General features: G+C 40.2%; 1 protein-coding gene across 4 annotated transcripts in view; it reads right to left on the bottom strand.

The window, feature by feature from the left end:
• The window catches only part of LOC139937868 (tight junction protein 1-like), a 74,451-nt gene that overhangs the window by 9,433 nt on the left and 44,353 nt on the right, over positions 1-20,665 (bottom strand). For all 4 annotated transcript variants that reach the window (XM_071933232.1, XM_071933235.1, XM_071933234.1 and 1 more), the window contains exons 10-22: positions 13,829-14,018; positions 12,413-12,512; positions 11,712-11,931; positions 11,251-11,408; positions 10,413-10,463; positions 9,798-9,893; positions 9,197-9,294; positions 8,204-8,420; positions 7,003-7,100; positions 6,212-6,430; positions 4,557-5,247; positions 3,192-4,260; positions 2,444-2,652 (exon numbers count right to left, since the gene is read on the bottom strand). In XM_071933232.1, the coding sequence (XP_071789333.1) occupies positions 2,444-2,652; positions 3,192-4,260; positions 4,557-5,247; positions 6,212-6,430; positions 7,003-7,100; positions 8,204-8,420; positions 9,197-9,294; positions 9,798-9,893; positions 10,413-10,463; positions 11,251-11,408; positions 11,712-11,931; positions 12,413-12,512; positions 13,829-14,018 (3,416 nt within the window). The remainder of the gene's footprint in view (positions 1-2,443; positions 2,653-3,191; positions 4,261-4,556; positions 5,248-6,211; positions 6,431-7,002; positions 7,101-8,203; positions 8,421-9,196; positions 9,295-9,797; positions 9,894-10,412; positions 10,464-11,250; positions 11,409-11,711; positions 11,932-12,412; positions 12,513-13,828; positions 14,019-20,665) is intronic.

The raw sequence follows: 20,665 nt of genomic DNA, 5'->3' as shown, positions 1-20,665 counted from the left end.
GGGTCCATGCAAAGTTTTATATTAATGGCAAAGCAACATGATGTTTTTGATTTAGAGTTAGTTTAATAATGGAAACGTGGCCATGAAAAGAATAATTGAAAATTGCAATCGTTTAAAATCAACAAGGTGAAATCCACTTTGGGATAAAATTTCAAGGAAACAAAAAATAATTGGAAATTCTCATTACAGGCAAAGTATACCTTTGGTTTTTGGAACAGTTCAAATGTTTTAAAGGGAAGGTACAAGTTTGGTAATTGTCAAAGACCAGTTTTCTCACTTGGTGTATCCAAACATAAGCATAAAATAACAAACCTGTGAAAATTTGAGTACAATTGGTCGTCGAAGTTGCCAGAATGTGGTGAGAGAAAAAACACCCTTGTTGGACGAATTTGTGTGCTTTCAGATAGGAATAAAAGACTTCTAGCTAGAAGTCTTTTATTATTTTGAGACATTACCTCAGTCTCAAAATCCCTGCTACTTCAGAGGGAGTCGTTTCCCACAATGTTTTATACTATCAACGGCTCTCCAATGCTCGTTACCAAGTCAGTTTTTAAGTTAAATATTTATTTTGAGTAAATATTTTTTTTTTTTTTTACACATCCTGAGAAACATTAAGGACTGTAACTCTTCTCAGATTCAAATTTGTGGACGTACACCTTCCCTTTAAGTAATGGTGAACGCAGCAAGATGAATAATTTAATATAAAAGATTAATTTCTAGTACAATTAGTGTCATAACATGCTGGGTAATTTTTGCAATGCAGTCAAGTTGCCATTCATTTATAAATAAATAAAAAAACAAAAAATAATATTAAAAAATGGGTAAGCACGACCACAAAAGCACATAAATTTATGCCCCTGGTATTTTGCCTTGAGGACTAATGGGCTTTTGTCCCCTTGGCCTTAAACTTTTTGTCTTAAGTCATTCCATCGATAAGATCTGACATTGGAAATTCCTGAAATGGCTCTCATGCCTGAATTCTCCCTGGTTCTCGATCCCAAACCTACCAGGTGTTGTAGTATTACTTCTATAAAAAAAATGTTTTGGCTGAAGGAGTTGATGTTTTGGGGTGTTTTCTTTTACATGTACTGAAATCTTAAAAAAATCATAAGATGTCACATGACTGTTCTTTCCTTTGCTGCTCGTACCTTAGAATCTTTTTAGTATAGAGGAAGGGTTCAATGCTGACAACGTAATTTAAAGGAACTCGTTGCCTTGGATCGTCGAGTTGGTCTTTGAAAAGCGTTTGTAACCGGTTTTTTTATAAAATGCATATGGTTAGAAAGATGTTGTAAAAGTAGAATACAATGATCCACACAAACATGCCTCGAAGCTGCACGGTTTTCCTTTTACCTCGTCGACTAACACGGTCGACCATTTATGAGAGTCAAATTTCAAAAACATCTTTCCAACCATATGCATTTTATTAAAAAAACGGTTACAAACACTTTTTATAGACCAACTCGTCCGATCCAAGGCAACGTGTTCCTTTAAAATTGTGAGCACATTTTAAAAGGGAATGATGGCATTTCCGCATTTCGGCAACCCCAAGAGTTCTAGTGAGCTTCTAAAAACAGTGTCCTCAGCGCAAGAAAGTTAAATCAAATAGCATGGTTTCTGAAGAAAACATTTGTTATTTGTTATTACCAGGTGAACGAAAAGAACTTTATGTCCCAAAATTCTAGTCCCTCATGAAAATAAATTTTACGGTGTATCAAGTAGATATCAGACGGCACTACACATATTCAAACTTTTCTCAGTGTGTCAGAAAAAAGGCAATTCATATCTACTTTGTAGTGAAACTTTGCCAAAAAGAAATACAAATGTTGATATCCACACAAGAAAAAAAAAGCTGATGGAGAAGCAGCAGCAAACCTTAGCACCAAATATTTTTCTGATAAAATTATTTTTATTTGTAGGGAGGTTTATGGCAGTTTGTAAAAAAAAGTAATCGCCACGATACCAGCCATGTTTGGTTGAAGTCAACACAGCTACCTACAATTCCGGCCATATCTCTTTGGCCCCTCGTGCCCCCTTTCAAGGTTGGTGTCTTCCCTTCCCATCAACTTTGAGGAGGGGGGACGGGGAGAGAATGTTTATTGTCAAGGGAAACTGGACAGGAAATGTTTATTGTAATGTTGGGAATTGTTTGCCAATCACTTTGGCTGGGATTGTAGTTGGTTTAGGGATTTTTGTTTTAAGAATTCAACCGACGACGCCAAGGTTTGCAGTAGGAAAACAAAAGAAGTATCAAAAGGTTAAAGCCATCAGAAGAGTTGCTAACAGACAACATTTGCCGATGGGTTTGTTCTTTTCTTCACCAATGCATGGTTTTGTAACAGTTTAAGAGGGGGCAGAGGGCACTCAAAAAAAAAGAGAAAAAATCAAAAATCAACCTAACCAAGAATGGATTATTTCACACCTCAGATGTACTAATAATCACCTTTATCCTTGTCCAGCGGGGGTAGCATGTTGGTGTCCCGACAGACCTTGAAGAGGATTTCCTGCCTGCCGCCCTCGGGGAGGGCACCCTTGGGTATGACGATGCTCACCCCTGTACTTGTCGAGGACAGCACCCCTCCGGTGTAGTCAAAGAAACCCCTGACTGTGTCCAGCACTTCGTGTCCCTCGTCAGCATTTAGGCTGTCCTCGCTACGATAATAAAAGATCAGAAAAATTGTATGCTTCACAGTAACTTGAGGACAATTGCAGGTGCTGGTTGCTAGCAAATATTTTTAACTACCAGGCTCTTATTGACGATGCGACCTATGTTTACATTCAAACCGCCCTCTGTTGACAAAAAACTGTATACTTCATGTTTCGCCGGGCAAAAAGACGCGTAGTCATGGTAAGATTGCATACACTTTCTAGCTGGCAGCCAAAACACAAAGGTTTTGCCCGGCGGTATGCATGCGAATCATGTTATGGTTTTTTGAGTGACGTCAGAGGTCACATCGTCTATAGCGAATGAAACCCATGCCTTCATCCTTATGGACTATGAAGGAGGTGACCCTGTTTCAGCCCCAGCAGTAGGTGGCAACATGTCCCTGGTGACAGTTGGTATGGGTCCATAGCCCAAATCTGGCCTTGCGGAAAGAAAACTGTGGTTCAAGTGAATAATTGAAAATATAGGTCTTAAGATGACACTTCAATCTTGGGACAGCAGAGTTTGAGTAAAAGAGTGTTCCTACCTGATAGGGATTGACCAGAAGGACGCAGCATTGTTGTTGTCCTTCTTTCTGCTGTTCCATCCCTTGGGTGCATAAAGGTTCTCCTGGTACTGCCTTCCAGGTGACTTGGATCTCTTGAAGAAGGCCTCCCTGTACTCCTTGTAGGACTGCCGGTCGTAAGGAGCCGCTCTGGGAGCTGGGTCTGGCTTCCCTTCAGAAATGTTGCTGTACTTGTCCGTGTCCGATGTACCAGAATCAGACAACCCGTTGGGTGGCTCCCGACTTGGAGCCTCTTGCCTGGGCTCTTCCCATCTTGGTGGTGCTTCCTCAGTCTGCGCTACCCGAGTCAGTTCCACAGTAGGGCTGTTCCTTCCCTGGGGTTGCTCCCACCCTCGAGGGCTCTCCCGCACCTGAACCTTCTGCAGCTTGGTGTACGCCTCTTTCATTTGCTTCCTGAAGTCAATGTTAGAGGGTGGTTCTGAATAGTCTGTGCTCTGGGACTGGGCCATGATCAGAGGCGGGTCTCTCTCCCCGGACTGGTCCCAGTCATCAAGGCGACCCATTTGGGTCACCGTGTGAGACTCCACATAGTTGGACTTGATGCTCACCATCTTTGGTTCGGGGCGTTTAAACTCTGGTGGCGGCTCCTCGGGGCTTGGTCTGTCAATCCCGCTGTCAACCTGGGCATATGGGGACTCCATCCTCCAGGAAGGCGGGGCACTCTCCTGAAACTCTACAGGGCGTGGTGCGATGATATCAGGTTCCACCTGCCAAGAGGGGGCTGCGTCATCAGAAAATGCCAGTCCATTCGTTGGGCGGGAATACTCAGGGGGGTCCAGACTTCGAGGGGGGTCCAGACTTCGAGGGGGTTCTGGTCTTGGAGGGGGCTCCGATCTAGCTGGAGGTTCTGGACGATCCTTCTGCACTTGTGCATAGACTGGTTCTGTAACATGCTTTGGCTTGGGGGCAGGAGGAGGAGCAGCACGAAGGATCGGCTCCTCCATCAGGTTTGGACTATCAAATTCTATACCCCACTGGAGGTCACTTTCTCCACCAAATGTAGTCTCCATCCTTGGTTTCTCAGGAATAGCTGAGGGCAAGAGAAATGGTAACAGTTAGTAACTTTTACAAACTTTTATTTTCATTAGCTAAAAATTTCAACAGTTCGTTCGAAAGGAATAACACAATTTTCTCCTGGATTATCATCTCATTCAAAAATAATAGTGGTAAGGCCTTTTGCTCTAGCAATGCAAAGGTCATGAGGTTGAATCCAACCGAGTGATTCACCTGTGAATTTTTTTTCACAGAAGTACAGTATAAAGTGCTTAATACACATTGGTGTAAGGGTTAAAACAAATTAAAAACAAAGAAGCTGGAAAAACATACGTGGAGGGCATGTTTCTGTGACGACGTCCTCCTCAACCCCAAACGTTGTCTCTTTCACCCCGAAGGTGGTTTCTTTAGGAGGAACTCTCGGTTTAGCTTGAGGAGCGGCAGGGGGAACCGTGGTTGGTCGGGCGACAACTGGCTTGGCAGCCACTATTGGCTTGGGAGCCGTTACCGGTCGCTGGCCTCGCTGTGGTGGAGCATCAAGTTGAGGTAGCTTAACAGCCCCTGGTGCGGGTGCAGGGCGAGCACTACCTGGCTGCGACGAGGCTGCATTAATTTTCTCCGCCCTGACCTTTGCCTCCTCTTCCTTCGCTTCTTTCTCCTTCTCAATCACCTCGCGTCGCCTCATGTGCTCCCTGCGCGACGGACGCTCTGTCGGCGTCCACGTCTTCTCCAAACGGTCCGAGTATTTGGACCGCGAGTCGACATTGTACTTATTGGCGTTGCTCGAGTCGTCCAGGTCTTCATCGTCATAATCCGACTGGCGTCCGCGAGACTCCGAGCGGCTGAGCGAGGGGAAACGACCCAAGAGGCCACGCTCTTTGCTGGAAGGTCTTGGCTCTGAGCGTTGTTTGTCCGCTCGTTTCTTGTGGCGGGGACGACTGCTTCGAATTACAGGCTTGACTTCTACTTCCTCATCTGAAGAGTATTCTCTGGTCGGAGGGGCCACTGCTAAAACAGGTAGCTCCTTCACAACACAAGAAGAAATGGCAATCAGTCATATGAAGTTTTAAAGGGAAGGTATACGTTTGGTAATCACTCTTAATATTAGCGGCAATAAAAACTTACTGAGTTAGAAGTACAGCAGCTTTCAATAGTATAAAGCATTTTAAAGTCATGTAGTCATGAAAAAAGATATCAGTTTTTATTTGAATTTGAGAAAGTTTTCTGTCAGAAACGTTTCTCAGATTGTTCATTTTTTATTACGGATTAAACTTTCTTCATGGAGTAAACGAAAGAAAAAAAACTACCACCTGTTGATATGATATTTTCACAGGTTGGTTTGATTAAGTCAATGTACATTTATATAGGATTAAAACAATCAAAGAGCAGACAAGCAGAGTTTCCTTTTCGAAATGTTGAGACCACACCTGCTCTTTTCAGAGGCAACACTCCCTCAAAGGAGATTAACACATGGTTGAACCCACAAGTTTACATTTACTTATAGTTTCTACCTATTTATCCACACCATGCAAAGCTTCAAACAACTCGTATACTTTTCCTTAAAGCCATTGGACCCTTTCGGTTCAGAAAAAAAAAAAAAATACTTTTCCTTATAGCCATTGGACCCTTTCGGTTCAGAAAAAAAAATAAAAGTTCACAGATTTACAAATAACTTACAGGGTTTACAGAAGGCAATGGTGAAAGACTTCTCTTGAAATATTATTCCATGAAATACTTTTTGAGAAAACAGCAAAACAATATATATTCTCGTTAACGAGAATTACAGATTTATTTTAAACACGGCGAAACACGCGGAATCAACGGTGGGGTTTTCCGTTGTTTTCTCCCGACTCCGATGAAATTTTCACAGGTTTGTTATTTGATATAGAAGTTGTGGTACACAAAGTGTGGGCCTTGGACAACACTGATTACTGAAAGGGTCCAATGGCTTTAAAGGTTCAGAGCTAAAATCTCAAGAAAGCACCTACCTCTTTCTTCTCAAAAGATTCCTCGGGGAAGTTATAGCTGTCGTCCTTGTACGTATCGGTGGGCGACACAGGCTCAAAGTCAGACTCCACCATGCTGTCATTGGCCACTGATCTGGAGTCATTGGTGAAGACGGACTCCGCGTCGCTCTCGTAGTCAGGTGGGAGGGTCAGCTGACCAATCACGTTCAGCGGTGTGTCTTCGTCGAGGTCTTCCCCGATCTGTATGATTGAAGTGGTTACAATTAGGAGAAACAAACACAACATTTATAGTCGGTAGTGGTATCGTTCCTCTCCTTCCACCTCTAGGACCCTGGTTCAAATCCCAGCGGGGGCACTACATGGATTTTTTTTTCAGTCCCTACTTGATTGCCTGGGTTTTCCCCTGGGATAAATCTCTAGGGATTTCCACCCACATCTAAACACTGAAACTTCCTTCTTTTGTCATCTCTCCATGGGGTACTTGATAGATTTTGCTTTCTCTGAAAATCCTTGGCTTCACAACCAGAATTAATCAATATAAACAAAGTGAATTCCTTTGTCTATAAAAGCTCCCTACACTAAGCCTGAGCCACGACTTAAGGCCAAGTAAAACTGCAGTGTTAACGAGAAAGATAACGATAACAACGCAAAGAGAAGGCATGCTGTTGGTTGATTTGCTCCGCACAGAATACGCTCACGGTTATTCAACCAAACGAGGGCGTGTATTGATAACGTTTTTTGTTCTAGTTCTTGTTATCGACGCCTGTGTGACCGGGCCCATATTTAAGCCAAAATTGGAAATGCCATCCTACCTTTGCCTCCGAGATCCAGATCTTCTTATTCTGTTGGATGTGGACTGCCTCTTTAATCTGACTGTACCACATACTATCTGGGTTAACAGGTATCATGGCTGAAATCAAACACAAAAACAAACTCTTCTTATTAATGGTTTCTTAGAATTTAGCCAGTGGCTAAATTGCGTCAGTTTTTACAATAATTGTGTGTACATAATTTTTGAATACATAGTCTTAGCTACTTCAAGTTGCATGACATGTTTAAACACCAACTTTAAACTGGACTCGCCTACGGCACAATGTCCAGAACATCATCAGCATGCCCTTTTTTTTTTTTTTGAAGTCAGATGACTGATCTGAATATCCACTAGTGAATATTCCAATGTGTAGCGTGCCGAAGGACAGAAGGTTCTGGAAATCGTGCTCATAATATCCCTTTTGTCAGGGGGGTTATTGTGCAATCCCGGGTTCCAGACCTTAGTCCTATAGAAACGTGGCATTCAAAATTGGACAAGCTGCCACCATTGTTTGCGTATTCTACTCAGTGGGCAGGAAGTCTGAGCAGTCTGAGATTCCACACCAGCCGAGCCAAAGCTGTTAAGCAGAAAATACCGCTTGACACATTTCTTCTTATACATGTACTTGTAAGCACAAACTTAATTTAGTCACAAAAACGTAAACTTTTTCTCATTTTTGCTGGTAACTCTGTTAAAGCCATTAGACCCTTTCGGTAAACAGTGTTGTCCAAGGCCCACACTTCGTGTACCACAACTTCTATATCAAATAACAAACCTGTGAAAATTTGGGCTTAATCGGTCATCGGAGTCTGGAGAAAATAACGGGAAAACCCACCCTTGTATCCGCGCGTTTCGCCGTGTCATGACATGTGTTTAAAACAAATCCGTAATTCTCGTTAACGAGAAATGATATTGTTTTACAGTTTTTTCAAAAAGTTAAACATTTCATGGATTAATATTTCAAGAGAAGTATTTCACCACTACCTTCTGTAAACCCTGTAAGTTATTTGTAAATCTGTGAACTTTTTTTTTTCTGTACCGAAAGGGTCCAATGGCTTTAAGCAATACTTTTGATGTGCTTAGCAAGGTTTTATGCGTATAGGCTTGAAATTAGGTCCTGATCAGCTCCATGCCTAACAGTGGACATGAGGATTTTCATCCTTTTTCTTATAGTTATAAACCATACAATAGTTCTTCCATACCTGTGAAAACATAGGAGTAAAACTTCTTCATTTTCTTTGCCGTCTGGTAGTGTTTGCGAGACCCTTTGTTCTCCACCCCCTCCCCAAGGAACTGTCCTCGGATCTCTTTGACGTGCGCACGGCTCTCGGCGTTCAGGAAAATGACGATGGGGTAACACTGGGCGTAGTTCAGTTGCTCCACGGCATTTGGGGTGACGTCAAGCAGACAGTGTTTGCCCTGGGGAACACAATATTTCAAATTAATTGATGACATGAAAAAAAAATTAAAAATGTTTACCAAGGCACTCTGCTTTGGTTTGAATTATGCTCACAAAGGAAATCTAATCTTCAAACGTCAACCTGAACCCACAACCGGGGCGCCGGTTAAGCGTAGTTGTTTCTTTCCTCACCTTCCACCTCTAGGACCCCGGTTTGACTAAGAATGGGGTCCTGGTAGGCGTAGGGTCAGGGTTGCCTAAAATGCGTACTCTACTATATAGATCACATTGACGTTGACTCCCAAATTGGTGCGCCCAAGATTATTTTGATGTTTGATGTCAGGTGCAGAGGCCAGTGGTTGGAGTGGGGATCACCTTTGGTCACAAAGCAACTATTATCTCCAAACAACATGGCATGTCGTGGCTGTGCAGCCTAGTTTACCGGACCCCAGCTCTGGTGTTGTCAGTAGCAGAGTGTGAGTACAATAACAGATCATGATACCTGTGCTCTTGATCAAGGCACATAACTATAATTGCTGTGGGAAAACAAGTGGCTGCACTAGACGGTGGCGATTAATTGGGTCCAAGATGCTATCGGCGGCATGGTCAGGGTTGCCGGTAGACGGCAGGGATCTTGGCACTATAGCCATGGGGAGAAAGGGCACAGCAAACTTGGCCGTAATATTTTGTCATTTTCAAGGGGCATCACGGCCACTTGAAGACGGGACTGCAATGGCCGTCATGGCCACAGTGAATATCCAGCCCTGGAACATCTAAAGAGAGTAGGGCTAGGTACCTTATCCATGATGTCCTTGATTGCATGCAGTTTGATGGATCCCTGTGGGTTGACGTGCATCGGCTCACCAGGTCTACTATCCAGAGTGTGGTTCATCACTAGAAAACAACAACAACAACAACAACAAACATCATGAGCTTTGAGGGATTTGAGGCATTGCATGGTGAGGTGTCATTATCATTTTGTTTGCGGTAAAACCGTGTGTGTATCTACTTGCTTGGTAAATGATCATGTTCTTTTGAGAACTTGTCTGTCTATATATTCTACTACCGCAGAGTAGATTTTTTCAAAATCAAAATATTTTTCCACTACTACAGGGTAGACTTTTGGAATAAGGGAGATTTCTTAGTACTGAAAAGAATTGTCCTGCTTATTAACTACTACCTGGGTTGAATGTAGAAAATCAGCAAGGACTACCACTTTGGCTTATTGGATTGAGGGGACTCCTTGTTTTAGACTTCACTACCGCAGAATAAGTTCTTGATTGGTCTCAAACTTTCGACTAGCCGACTTGCCAGTCTCCTGACACTGACTAGAGCAAGCTCCAACGTGTTATAAATGAGGGGAGGGGAACAGGGGGCAAGAAAGAATGAACACCTACGTGGAGTTTCAAATTTATCAGGCATCTCTCTGAGGAGTCGCTCACGGACCAGGTCAGACACAGCACCAAAGATCACCACTGGACGAGCAAAACCAACTGAAAAAAAACAAGATTACAAATTTAGTTTAAACAAATCTTACGTGTTGGCCAACAGTCAACACCACTTTAAGTACAAGAAAACTTAGCATAGACACTTAGCATACATCGTCACGCTCTCTCTCAAAGAGCAGCATCCCTGAGGCCAAAAGGAGGCAGATCATTGGACGATTGGCTGTTCTTTGTGCGTAAAAAATGTGTCCGTGACTTTAGTGTACGTGTGTATGTACCTGGTAGTGTTTCAAATTATGCAAGGGGGGTCATTATGCAATGATAAGCAATTATTCATATTGCACAACAAAAACGACATCCTATATGTACATGTACAGAGTCAGATTGCTAACAATAAATACATGACAATAAACAATGAATATATTGAATAAGTTACAATATGTGCAAAATTTCTCAAAATGTAGAGCAGCATTTCGCATTTTACACTGATGGGTCTTATTTATCAATCATGCCAATAAACTGACAAAGATGAAGTGCTGAAGATATTTTCATTTTTTGAAAACTTACCTTCTCTGAGAACCACACGCTCGTAGGCCGGAAACTTTAAGACTCGACCACCTGTGAAAATTAGCATAAATATCTTTTTTTATACAACAAAGCAGACAAATACTGAATGACCAGCACAGGTACATCTAGAGCAAGTTCAGGTGGGTGACTAGACTTAACCAAAGTTGATCTAGATGTCACTCGAGTGCTGTGTGGTTTGACGAGCTAGTCCAACTGGATCAACCAAGCCCCTGGAGCATGGTTACTCTAGTTTCGTCAATTATTTTGATGCATTGTTCAACGAAAAAGGTAGGTATTGTTCAGTACGTCAATAATTTATCTATGCAGTGAGATAATTACTTAATCAAATTAATGCACTCAAGTAGACAAAAATGATAGAATATATTTGAAAAGGGAAAGGGGGGGGGGTAAATCAATCTTTATTGAGCAAATCAATATTATACAAAATATCAATGGGCAGAGGTTAAAGAAAGCACACTTATGTGCTTGGTGTTAATTTAGATGATCTTCCCGTCGAGGGAACTCGGCAAACCCCCACAAAGGGGAAATAACACCAAGCTGGCATCAGCAAATCTCTCTCCTACAAACATTGGTTTAACATCTATGATAATGAATTGCACATATCAATAAATTGTGATTCAGTAACTAGACGACAATACTTATTCTAGTCATTGCTGGACTGCTAAAAGTGGTGGAGTTAAAGTGGCGCTGGATGGATGAAACTTAATGTAATTTTGGCTGGTAACCTGTTTCTGATAAGCAACACTATTCTGTGCTCAGCGAAGTTTTTGTGCTCACAGGCTTTATGAAATTGGGCCAAGGTGGCAGAGTTACTCACCAAATATGATTTCGTCCCACTGGTCCTTAATCATGGACTTGGACCTCATGCTGGCCCTCATGCCTAGCCTCTTAAACTTCCCTTTACGCCCATCGTAGGAAACCGGTTTCAGAGCTTGGGCTTCTTTGTTCTGATGAGCCAGGTTTAATTGACTCGCTCTATAATAATAATAAAATAGACACAAAATAACATCAAGTTATCATAAACCACAAGGAAAACTGACTGGGTGAATTTGTTAATGACTTTGGGGTTGGACAAACAAAAACTGGCCAGAGTGGGATTTGAAGCAACGTGCCAGCACTCTACCAACTGAGCTTTCTAGCCCTATGTTGGCGACACCAGTACGCCAAAACGACCGCACAAGAAAATCTGGCGGTTAAAGGAGTTCATTGAAACATCAAAATCAGGTAAAAGATACTTTAAAAATATAATCAAAATCACAAGCCTGCCCTTTTTTTTACCTGTTATCATTTGGGATAATACCCCTCTCCACAGGTGTGTTGGCTCGGTCCAGACGGAGCACAAACCAGTGACCCATGACCCCTTCTGGCATGGTGTCCACAACACGGAAGACGGTTCCCTTGGTGAAGCCCATCTCATCTGGGGTCGGGGCTTCGTACACGAAGTGGGCACGAATGAAGAAACGATCTCCGATTCCTCCATGAAGGACAGCCTTAAAAGCTGGGATAAAAAATATAAAAAACAGTTTTGTAAAAAAAAAAAAGTAATTTCATACCAATTAATTGGATATCACTCGTCGGAAAGTTTAAAATTTACCGTTTTGAATTTAGGAAATAACAACAAAGGAGATTGTTTTGCCTTCATTTAAATTTGACATCTGTTTTTATATGAATGGCATAAACAGATTTAAAGATTTTAAGATGAAAAATAAATAACTTTCTGTGAAAGGTTATTTGATGTACATGTACATCATCTCCATTTTTGGAGGTTTTGAGGAAATAAATAAATAAATAAAAAAATGTTTTTTTGATTGCTTGTTGAATGTCAGTACATGTGTTGTTACAGTAGTCCAAAGGCTGTGACTGTGCGCTATTCTAGGACATGATATTTGGTTCTAGGAAAAAAAGTAGGGAACACTTTCTCATGTACAACAAGCATGCCTTAAACTTCCCTCTTGAAGGGGCATAGACAGTCATCTTACCCGAACTCTCTCTCAAGACAAGTTTGACTTCGTTGAGGACTCCAAGAAGTAGAAGGATGACTTCTTCCTTTGTCTTACCGAGAAGATTCATTCCGTTAACCTTAATTAGGAATAATAATATCAAAGTCTATTATAGCGCATGTACACTGTATCTACCAACAAGGGACTCAAGGCACTCAGTATTTATACATTTAAAGCCATTGAACACTTTCGGTACAGAAAAAAAAAAAAAAAAGTTCACAGATTTACAAATAACTTACAGGGTTTACAGAAAGTAATGGTGAAAGTCTTCTCTTGAAATATTATTCCATGAAACACTTTACTTTTTGAGAAAACATTAAAACGATATCAATTCTCGGTATCGAGAATTACGAATTTATTTTAAACAAATGTCATGACACGGCGAAACGTGCAGGCACAAGGGTGGGTTTTCCCGTGATTTTCTCCCGACTCCGATGACCGGTTGAGCCTAAATTTTCACAGGTTTGTTATTATATGTAGAAGTTGTGATACACGAAGTGTGGGCCTTGGACAATACTGTTTACCGAAAGGGTCCAATGGCTTTAAAGGCAGTGGACACTATTGGTAATTACTCAAAGTATTTATTAGCATAAAAGCTTTCTTGGTGACAAGTAATGGGGAGAGGTTGATGGTATAAAACATTGTGAGAAACGGCTCCCTCTGAAGTGCCATAGTTTTCGAGAAAGAAGTAAATTTCCACAAATTTGATTTTGAGACCTCAGGTTTAGAATTTGAGGTCTCGAAATCAACCATCTAAACGCACACAACTTCGAGTGACAAGGTTGTTTTTTTCTTTCATTATTATCTCGCAAGTTCGATGACAGATTGAGCTCAAATTTTCACAGGTTTGTTATTTTATGCATATGTTGAGATACACCAACTGTGAAGGCTAGTCTTTGACAATTACCAATAGTGTCCACTGTCTTTAAATACGTAAAGAGAGGTAATTGAAAGTTATGAATTCTGAGACCCAATTATTAAGCACCTTATAGGGGATCACAGGGTGCTACGGCGCATTTAGCAGCCACAGCCTCGATCACCGGGGCGAACCACTTCTCTTTTCAAAAAGTGCACTGGGTTATTTTACATGCGTTACACAACACATGGGACTAACAGCTTTACGTCCCATCCGAAGCACGAAGCAATGGTTAAGCGTCTTGCTTAAGAACACAGGTGTCATGGCTGGGGATTTGAACCCACACCGTGATGATCAGAAACACCAGAGTTTGAATTCGGTGCTCTTAACCGCTCAGCCATGACACTTTCGAGTAAGGGAAAGCCATGCTAAGGTAATTGATTGTAGAGGAGAAAAAAGCTGTTCAAAACTTCTATTTCACTAACTAAAGTTTGGAGTACGATGGTCAATATGCAATCTGGGTATTAAACAACACTCACCTCAACAATGCGGTCGCCAACATGAATTCTCTCTCCGTTGTACGACGCGGCGTAAGCGGCGTTACTACCGGGCTGTATGCGCCCAACGTACACCCCCGAATCGTTACCTCCGATCACCTGAAGCCCTACACTCTTGCCCTTAATGAACGACACGGTGCGCTCTTCCCCTTCGACAACCTCGTCCGATATTCTGTGAAGAAAACATGAAATTTTCACAGCATGAATTACCCATTGTTTCCACTCTCTATCTAATCTCGAATGTTAAAGTGTTAATTTCACGAGCATGAAATTTTTGAATCCTTGAAAACGGATAAATCTACACAAAAGACCAAAACAGATCTGCTGGTTTTTAGAAGAGACTTTTTTTTTTGTAGCAGTGCCACCTTTTTCAGAAGCGTGGAAAGACCTCAGATCAAGGGTGCAAATTTCATGCTGGTGAAAATTTCAAGTTTTACATAATTCTTTCATTCCCCAATAGGATTTAAAAAAAACTAAAACTCCCTAACAAAAGGGCAAGGTGACTAGCACATGTATGTTTGATGTGTAGCAACTTTGAAATTAAAAAACACAACAAAATAATAATAAAAATACAATTTGTAGCGCAAATATCCAGATGTTTACTCTGAACAAATATTCAGGAAGGGGGGGGGGGATGGTTTCTTTAATTTTTGAGGCCTAAACTTGTCATTTTCAATTTGTTTTTAAATAATATTAAATAAAGCAGAAAATGAAAACCAAAACAATCAATCTCTTGGTACTGTGTCTGATTTTTAATTTGTCTGTGTCACTTTTTGTTTTTCTTCCCTGGTTTTTAATCCAATAAATATATCTAAAAGGGTTATTGTTAACTGCAAAACATGAACATGTTTCAGAAGCATAAAACGAAGGAAGGTGGAAACACATGTAAATTGAGAGTAATTGAAGGTTCAACTGATGTCATCGATTATTTACAAGGGGATCAAGTTATGATCTCTGTTGTAAATTGACTGTCCAACAAAACCCTTTGTACTGACTTTATTTTGAACAAGAAATTGGCATACATGTATTTCTCAATTGCTAGGAATGTCTCAATTGTATGGTTTTCAAATAGAATCTAGCATTCACGCGTAGTGTGTTAGTTCAAAAGGAATGAAATGTCAAGAAATGTTCCCTTTTGCACACACAATTTTTTTTTTTATAGTACCAGTAAATTCTACAATTTGTAAGGGCAATCAATTGCGATTGTGTAGGGGAAAAAAGGCTGTTTAAAGGAGGCAGTTTGTTAACGGGTCAACAAGTTGCCACGCAAACAAAAATGAATGCTTTGGCAGGCACAAGCAGGATTAGAAGTTTACACTAGACTACGCCATAGGACCTAAGCCACCAGGGGTGGATTTCACAAAGAATTAAGACTAGTTAGGACGGGTTACTCGTCCTAACTTACACCTAGCTTTAGTTTTTAATATCTCCTAGGATAAGAACTCCTAACTCTATTTGAAATTCAACCCCAGTGCCAGTAAACTCATGACTGGACAAATAATACCTCACTAGGTAATAACAACGATTATATCTTAAACTCAAACAATTTTCTTATTTTGATTCTGGTCTTGGAAAACAAGATTCTGGTCCAGTGAAACTTTTGAATGTATGCGCTCTTGTGATTTTTTTCCTCCAAATCATGAGTCCTAATAAGATAGGTAATGACTCACTACCCCAAGACGTGTAAAGTTAAATGTGAATTGTCTTTTTTTCTTGGAGATTGCCTGGAAAAGGTAGCGGGTCTTGATCTTGTAAGGACATTGAGGGCACTTGAACGAGGGAAATCTACCTTTGAACTAGAGCACCAAGGCAATGATTAAGGGCATGAAAGCAATTGGCTCCTTTGCCCACGTGACATATCAGGCCTGATTTCGCCTTTAAATTGCCTCATACAATGTAACATCATAGACCTACGTACAAGCCACACATAATAATAATGAACAATCGTGTAAAAAAAAATAGGCCTGTCTATTTTTTTCCACATGGACATACTAAGATAAAAGAACATTTTTGATAATGATCTTGACAAAAGCAACGGTGTTTATCAGATTAGAGCATTTATTGATTTTGTCCAATTCATTTCAAATTACAAAGTACATTTGATGGAATGAGCAGCATAAACATCAGCATTTACAAAAAAACAAAAAACTAAAACAGACTTTCTGATTTAAGCTATAAATATTTGCCTTTCAAACCACTTGAATTTAACACTGGGAAGTTGCTTTTGTTACACAAACAAGGCTTCTATATACAAGGCTTGATATTGGACTGCAACCACGAGGCCAGTGATTTTAGCCTCCGACCAGGGCCCAATTTCATAGAGCTGCTAAGCACATAACTTGCTTAGCATGAAATTTCTTCCTTGATAAAAACAGGATTACCAACCAAATTGCCACGTGATTTACAGGATGAGCAAACAACAGCTGAACACCAGTATTAAGCAGTATGCAACAAATTGAAATTTGGTTGGTAATATTGTTTTTATCAAGGAAGAAATTTCATGCTTAGCAAATTTTTGTGCTTAGCAGCTCTATGAAATTGGGCCCTGACCTGACAAGTCTAGTTGTCTTGTGTTTTTCAATTGAAAAATAGTCCGTGTGTAATCATTATGTATCTTAAACAGAAAGAAATGATGTTCAAATGTTGATTTTGATTGTGGTATTTTTACAATTAATTCCGTTGAGTTTCAAAATATTGTTAAAAAAGAAATTAACTGTTAAATTGCGAGAAAGCTCATGAAGACTGGTCAGATAAACATTTTTCTCTTCTATTTCACCCCATATTCAAGCCCTGAATATTGTAACCCGTGTGCAAAATTTTTTGTATTTTTAATATTTCCATTTTATGGGTTTAGGCCCTATATATTATATCTAGGTCTGTTGTTTCTAACGTTTTGTCGGTTATTATTCGGTTTAATAGTATTTTGCCTCTATGATTTTAAATGGTCTTGTTTCTGTTTAGCCTTTTAGTTTTATTGTTAGGCGCATAGACGAATCTTTTATTCACAATGCGCCTTATAAATGCTGTTTATTATTATTGTTATTGTTATTATTATTATTATTATTATTATTATTAAAGTTTTCAACTAGCTTCTGCGTGTGTTGAATTGCAGGCCAATACCAATTAGTACACGTTTCAATGTAATGTAACTGCTACCTATAAAAAGCACTACATAGAATGTTAACAAGACCAAAAACTAAAATTCAGGGGGTAAAAGCATGGCAATACCGACCAAGTCTTTTGTCCAAGTGTGGTACTGAAACAGAATATCCCAAACGAAATTTTTCTATTGCCAATACAGAGAAACCACTCTATGAACGAATCGACTTTTCAGAGCCATCGCTACTCCAAGGGATTAATCGCATGGCAATATCGCAAACCTCCATGAACGTACCCTCTTTCTTTTGTCTCCACCTTGCACAAGAATTACTGACACACTTCAAGGTGCTTACATCTTACAGATTCGAGACGATACTGTCATCAACTAGAACATTGATGAATACATTAACTACCAATAGTGTTGTAAAAACTGGTTTTTATAAACGTTTTTCCTGCTTTCTAAGTGATGTACACGATCCAGTAAAGCCCGGTTCATGCGATGCAAATTTGACGTGAATTTGCGTGAATTTGAAGTCACAACTCCGTTTTCGCAGCGATATTCGCGAGGGAGTTGAGCAGAACTCAACCCCTGCGAATTATTCGTTGGGAATTTGTGATGTCAACATTCAAATCGCATTCGCATGAAGTATGAACCGTGTTTAATGGCATGGTATCAACCACAAATATGTCTACGTGTACTAGCACATCCTGTAATATAATCTAGCGTGACAATGAATAATTAATCATATAATTTTACATCATTTTTAATTAGAATATATGTACAGTGAGATTAAAGGAACACGTTGCCTTGGATCGGTCGAGTTGGTCTTTGAAAAGCGTTTGTAACCGTTTTTTATAAAATGCATATGGGTAGAATGATGTTGTAAAAGTAGAATACAATGACTCACACAAACATGCCTCGAAATTGCGTGGTTTTCCTTTTACCTCATCGACTAACACGTCGGCCATTTATGGGGGTCAAAATTTTGACTCCCATAAATGGCCGACCATGTTAGTTCGCACAGTAGAAGGAAAACCAAGCAATTTCGAGGCAAACTTGTGTGGATCATTGTAGTCTACTTTTAAAACATCTTTCCAACCATATGCATTTTATAAAAAACGGTTACAAACGCTTTTGTTTTGACCAACTCGTCCGATCCAAAGCAACGTGTTCCTTTAAACTCAAGTTGGAATACTTGTAGAATTCTGTTATATGAACGTAATATAGACGGGGTTGTAAATGGTTGCTAAATTTTAACTATCCTACCAACAAGAAAAAATTAAATAATGTTAGTCAATCTTCGAAGTTTAGGTTTTTATTTCAGCCGTGGAATTTATGATGATTAACACTCGGCCATCAAACTCCAACAGCATGTTTTGTTTTTCAGACTCAGGACTGTACACGTGTAAACTGAATGCTTAAATGCAACCTCTTTCCCAATGGTGTAAGGTCTCATCGCACTCTTTGTCCCCCAAATACTGGGATCATAACCCCAAAGTTTAATTTTGAATTATGCACATAATTATCGGATACTTTAATAGCCCAGTGGCCAATCTGCGATCGCTCAAAATGGTAACCCGCGAAAGACGCATCAAGTTGAAGAGAATCTGGTCCCGTGTCGTTCTTGTGACAAGTCTACACTGTGTGCGGTTTTGTTTTGGGCGTTCCACGCAAATCAGTCAATTGTGGGAACCAATCAGCATTGATTTTCAGTGCAACCCTTCACTGGTTGGTGACGAGAGGTATCGACAGGGCAGGCTGCCCATGGTAGCGAGGCTGCTTTTTGGGGGATCAGGCTTTTTTATGCCATAATCAGAGTCCAACAGTTTTTGGGGTGTTGCATTACATGGTGTTGGATTTTGTTTGTTTTTGAGTGTAGGAAGAAACCACGGCTACTCCAGTGTGTAAATGAAAACCTAATGCTCATAACTACTATTTGTACACTGCAATGTAGGAATTTATGTATTTCATTTTAAAATATTCGCAGAACAATCAGTTTAAAAAAAAAAATGGCAGGATTAGATATTAAAATAGTACTTTGTGGTTCCAAACATATACACATCATCATCATTTTTTTGCTTGCCGAAATTTAAAAAAGATTCGATGCCCAAATATTTTCACAAATATCAGTAATATATCATAATGGATCAATTATTTATAGAATGAGTCCAATATTTACATATTTTATGAGTATTTAATTAATCACTATTACTAATCGGGGAACAAAGAAGATTTAACAACAAAATTCCTTCAAACTATTTTTTGTTTTTTTACCGATAAGTCTGAATAAAGATGGCACTCTTTGGGAAGTTTGGACTACTGAAATATTCAAAATTGATTAGATAATAATTTGGCACCGCTTCCACTAGCCACCACTGCTTCGAAACGACATAATTGTCTGTATTCCACACGAGCGTGTTTCAAAACTACAGTAGTACTATCCTATCCTACTGATATAAACAGGTAATACGTATCTTAAACTGTCACAGGTTTAATGCACAGTTATTGACAATTTTTGGCCAGATGATGGCCCATGCAAGATCAGATCACGCGCTGGATCACATGATTGGCTATCAGCCAGCGCCCTAATTACATTCCTATTTGGCACGTCAACTCAACTTCACGTGACAGCGGTGGCTTGTGGAATGGGGTAACATTTTACAGTCGTGCATCCCACAAAAAATGTAGCTATGATTTGGTAGACAGCTTCAGAATACTGATCAAATATCGATTTTATAATTAATTATAGTTAATTCCATGAAATTTGTTACTTGGTTTTACTAAACACCAAAAACTATACCCCAGATTACATGATGTGTTTATATCAGTATCTAAAAACACTATGAGGTTACATGGTGGTAGTAAAACAAAAAAGTACATGTAACTGCTACATAAATAAGTCTACATTTGTTAAGCTGCTTCATAAACTGTTAAAGGCCAAGATTTCTTAAAACATGGAAAGGAAAAATTGATGACAGACGTGCCATTGATGAAACTTTGCATCACTAGGAAGCCCACTAGGGCCCTTTTCACACCACTCTATTGCAACTCTGGGGAATAATAGCCGGCCCATTCACACTAGAACCACTTTACCCCCCCCCCCCCATCTACCCCGGCAAGTGGGCATACCCCAGAGAATACTTGTAGTTATCATTACCTCTGCTGTGGAGTAGGTAGGAGTAATTGTAATTTATAAAACTCTGTGGTTCTTAAAACCGTTACAAAACGATTTTTATTTATTTTTTTTTTTTTCACAGACGGTATCTTCCAAAATACGTTATTTTAAAACCGTCTTCGCGTATTTTCCCAAGGATTTCTTACAAAGTCGTGCAGCCGGAGCCCTGTGGGGCCTAGACAGTGACAGTGAAAAAGTGCGCCGGGGTAACCATGGGGTAAAACAAAACTACCAGGGCCTCCCTGTGGCTGTATTCCCCGCGGCTGCATTCCAAGGAGACCGTGCGAAAGGGAGCCTAGGGAATTTCAAAAGCATATTTATGTGAGAGTGTTCAAACTCTTAAGCCTCGCCTTCGTAGCATCCTTCTCCAACCCAGACCATGACGACATCCTTGTGTCTCAGCGCTGTGCAAGAAATTGATCCTCGGAAAGACAGGCTCCCCATCTCAAAACAATCTAAGATACAAATACAAGGTTGTCTGGGTACCAGTCTACGCAGCTTAGGCACGAACTATTATGATGACAATGATGCTAGACTACACACG

This window comes from Asterias amurensis, chromosome 5 (genome assembly GCF_032118995.1).
Source record: "Asterias amurensis chromosome 5, ASM3211899v1".
NCBI lineage: Eukaryota > Metazoa > Echinodermata > Asteroidea > Forcipulatida > Asteriidae > Asterias > Asterias amurensis.
This window is presented reverse-complemented; position numbering and strand designations above follow the sequence as displayed.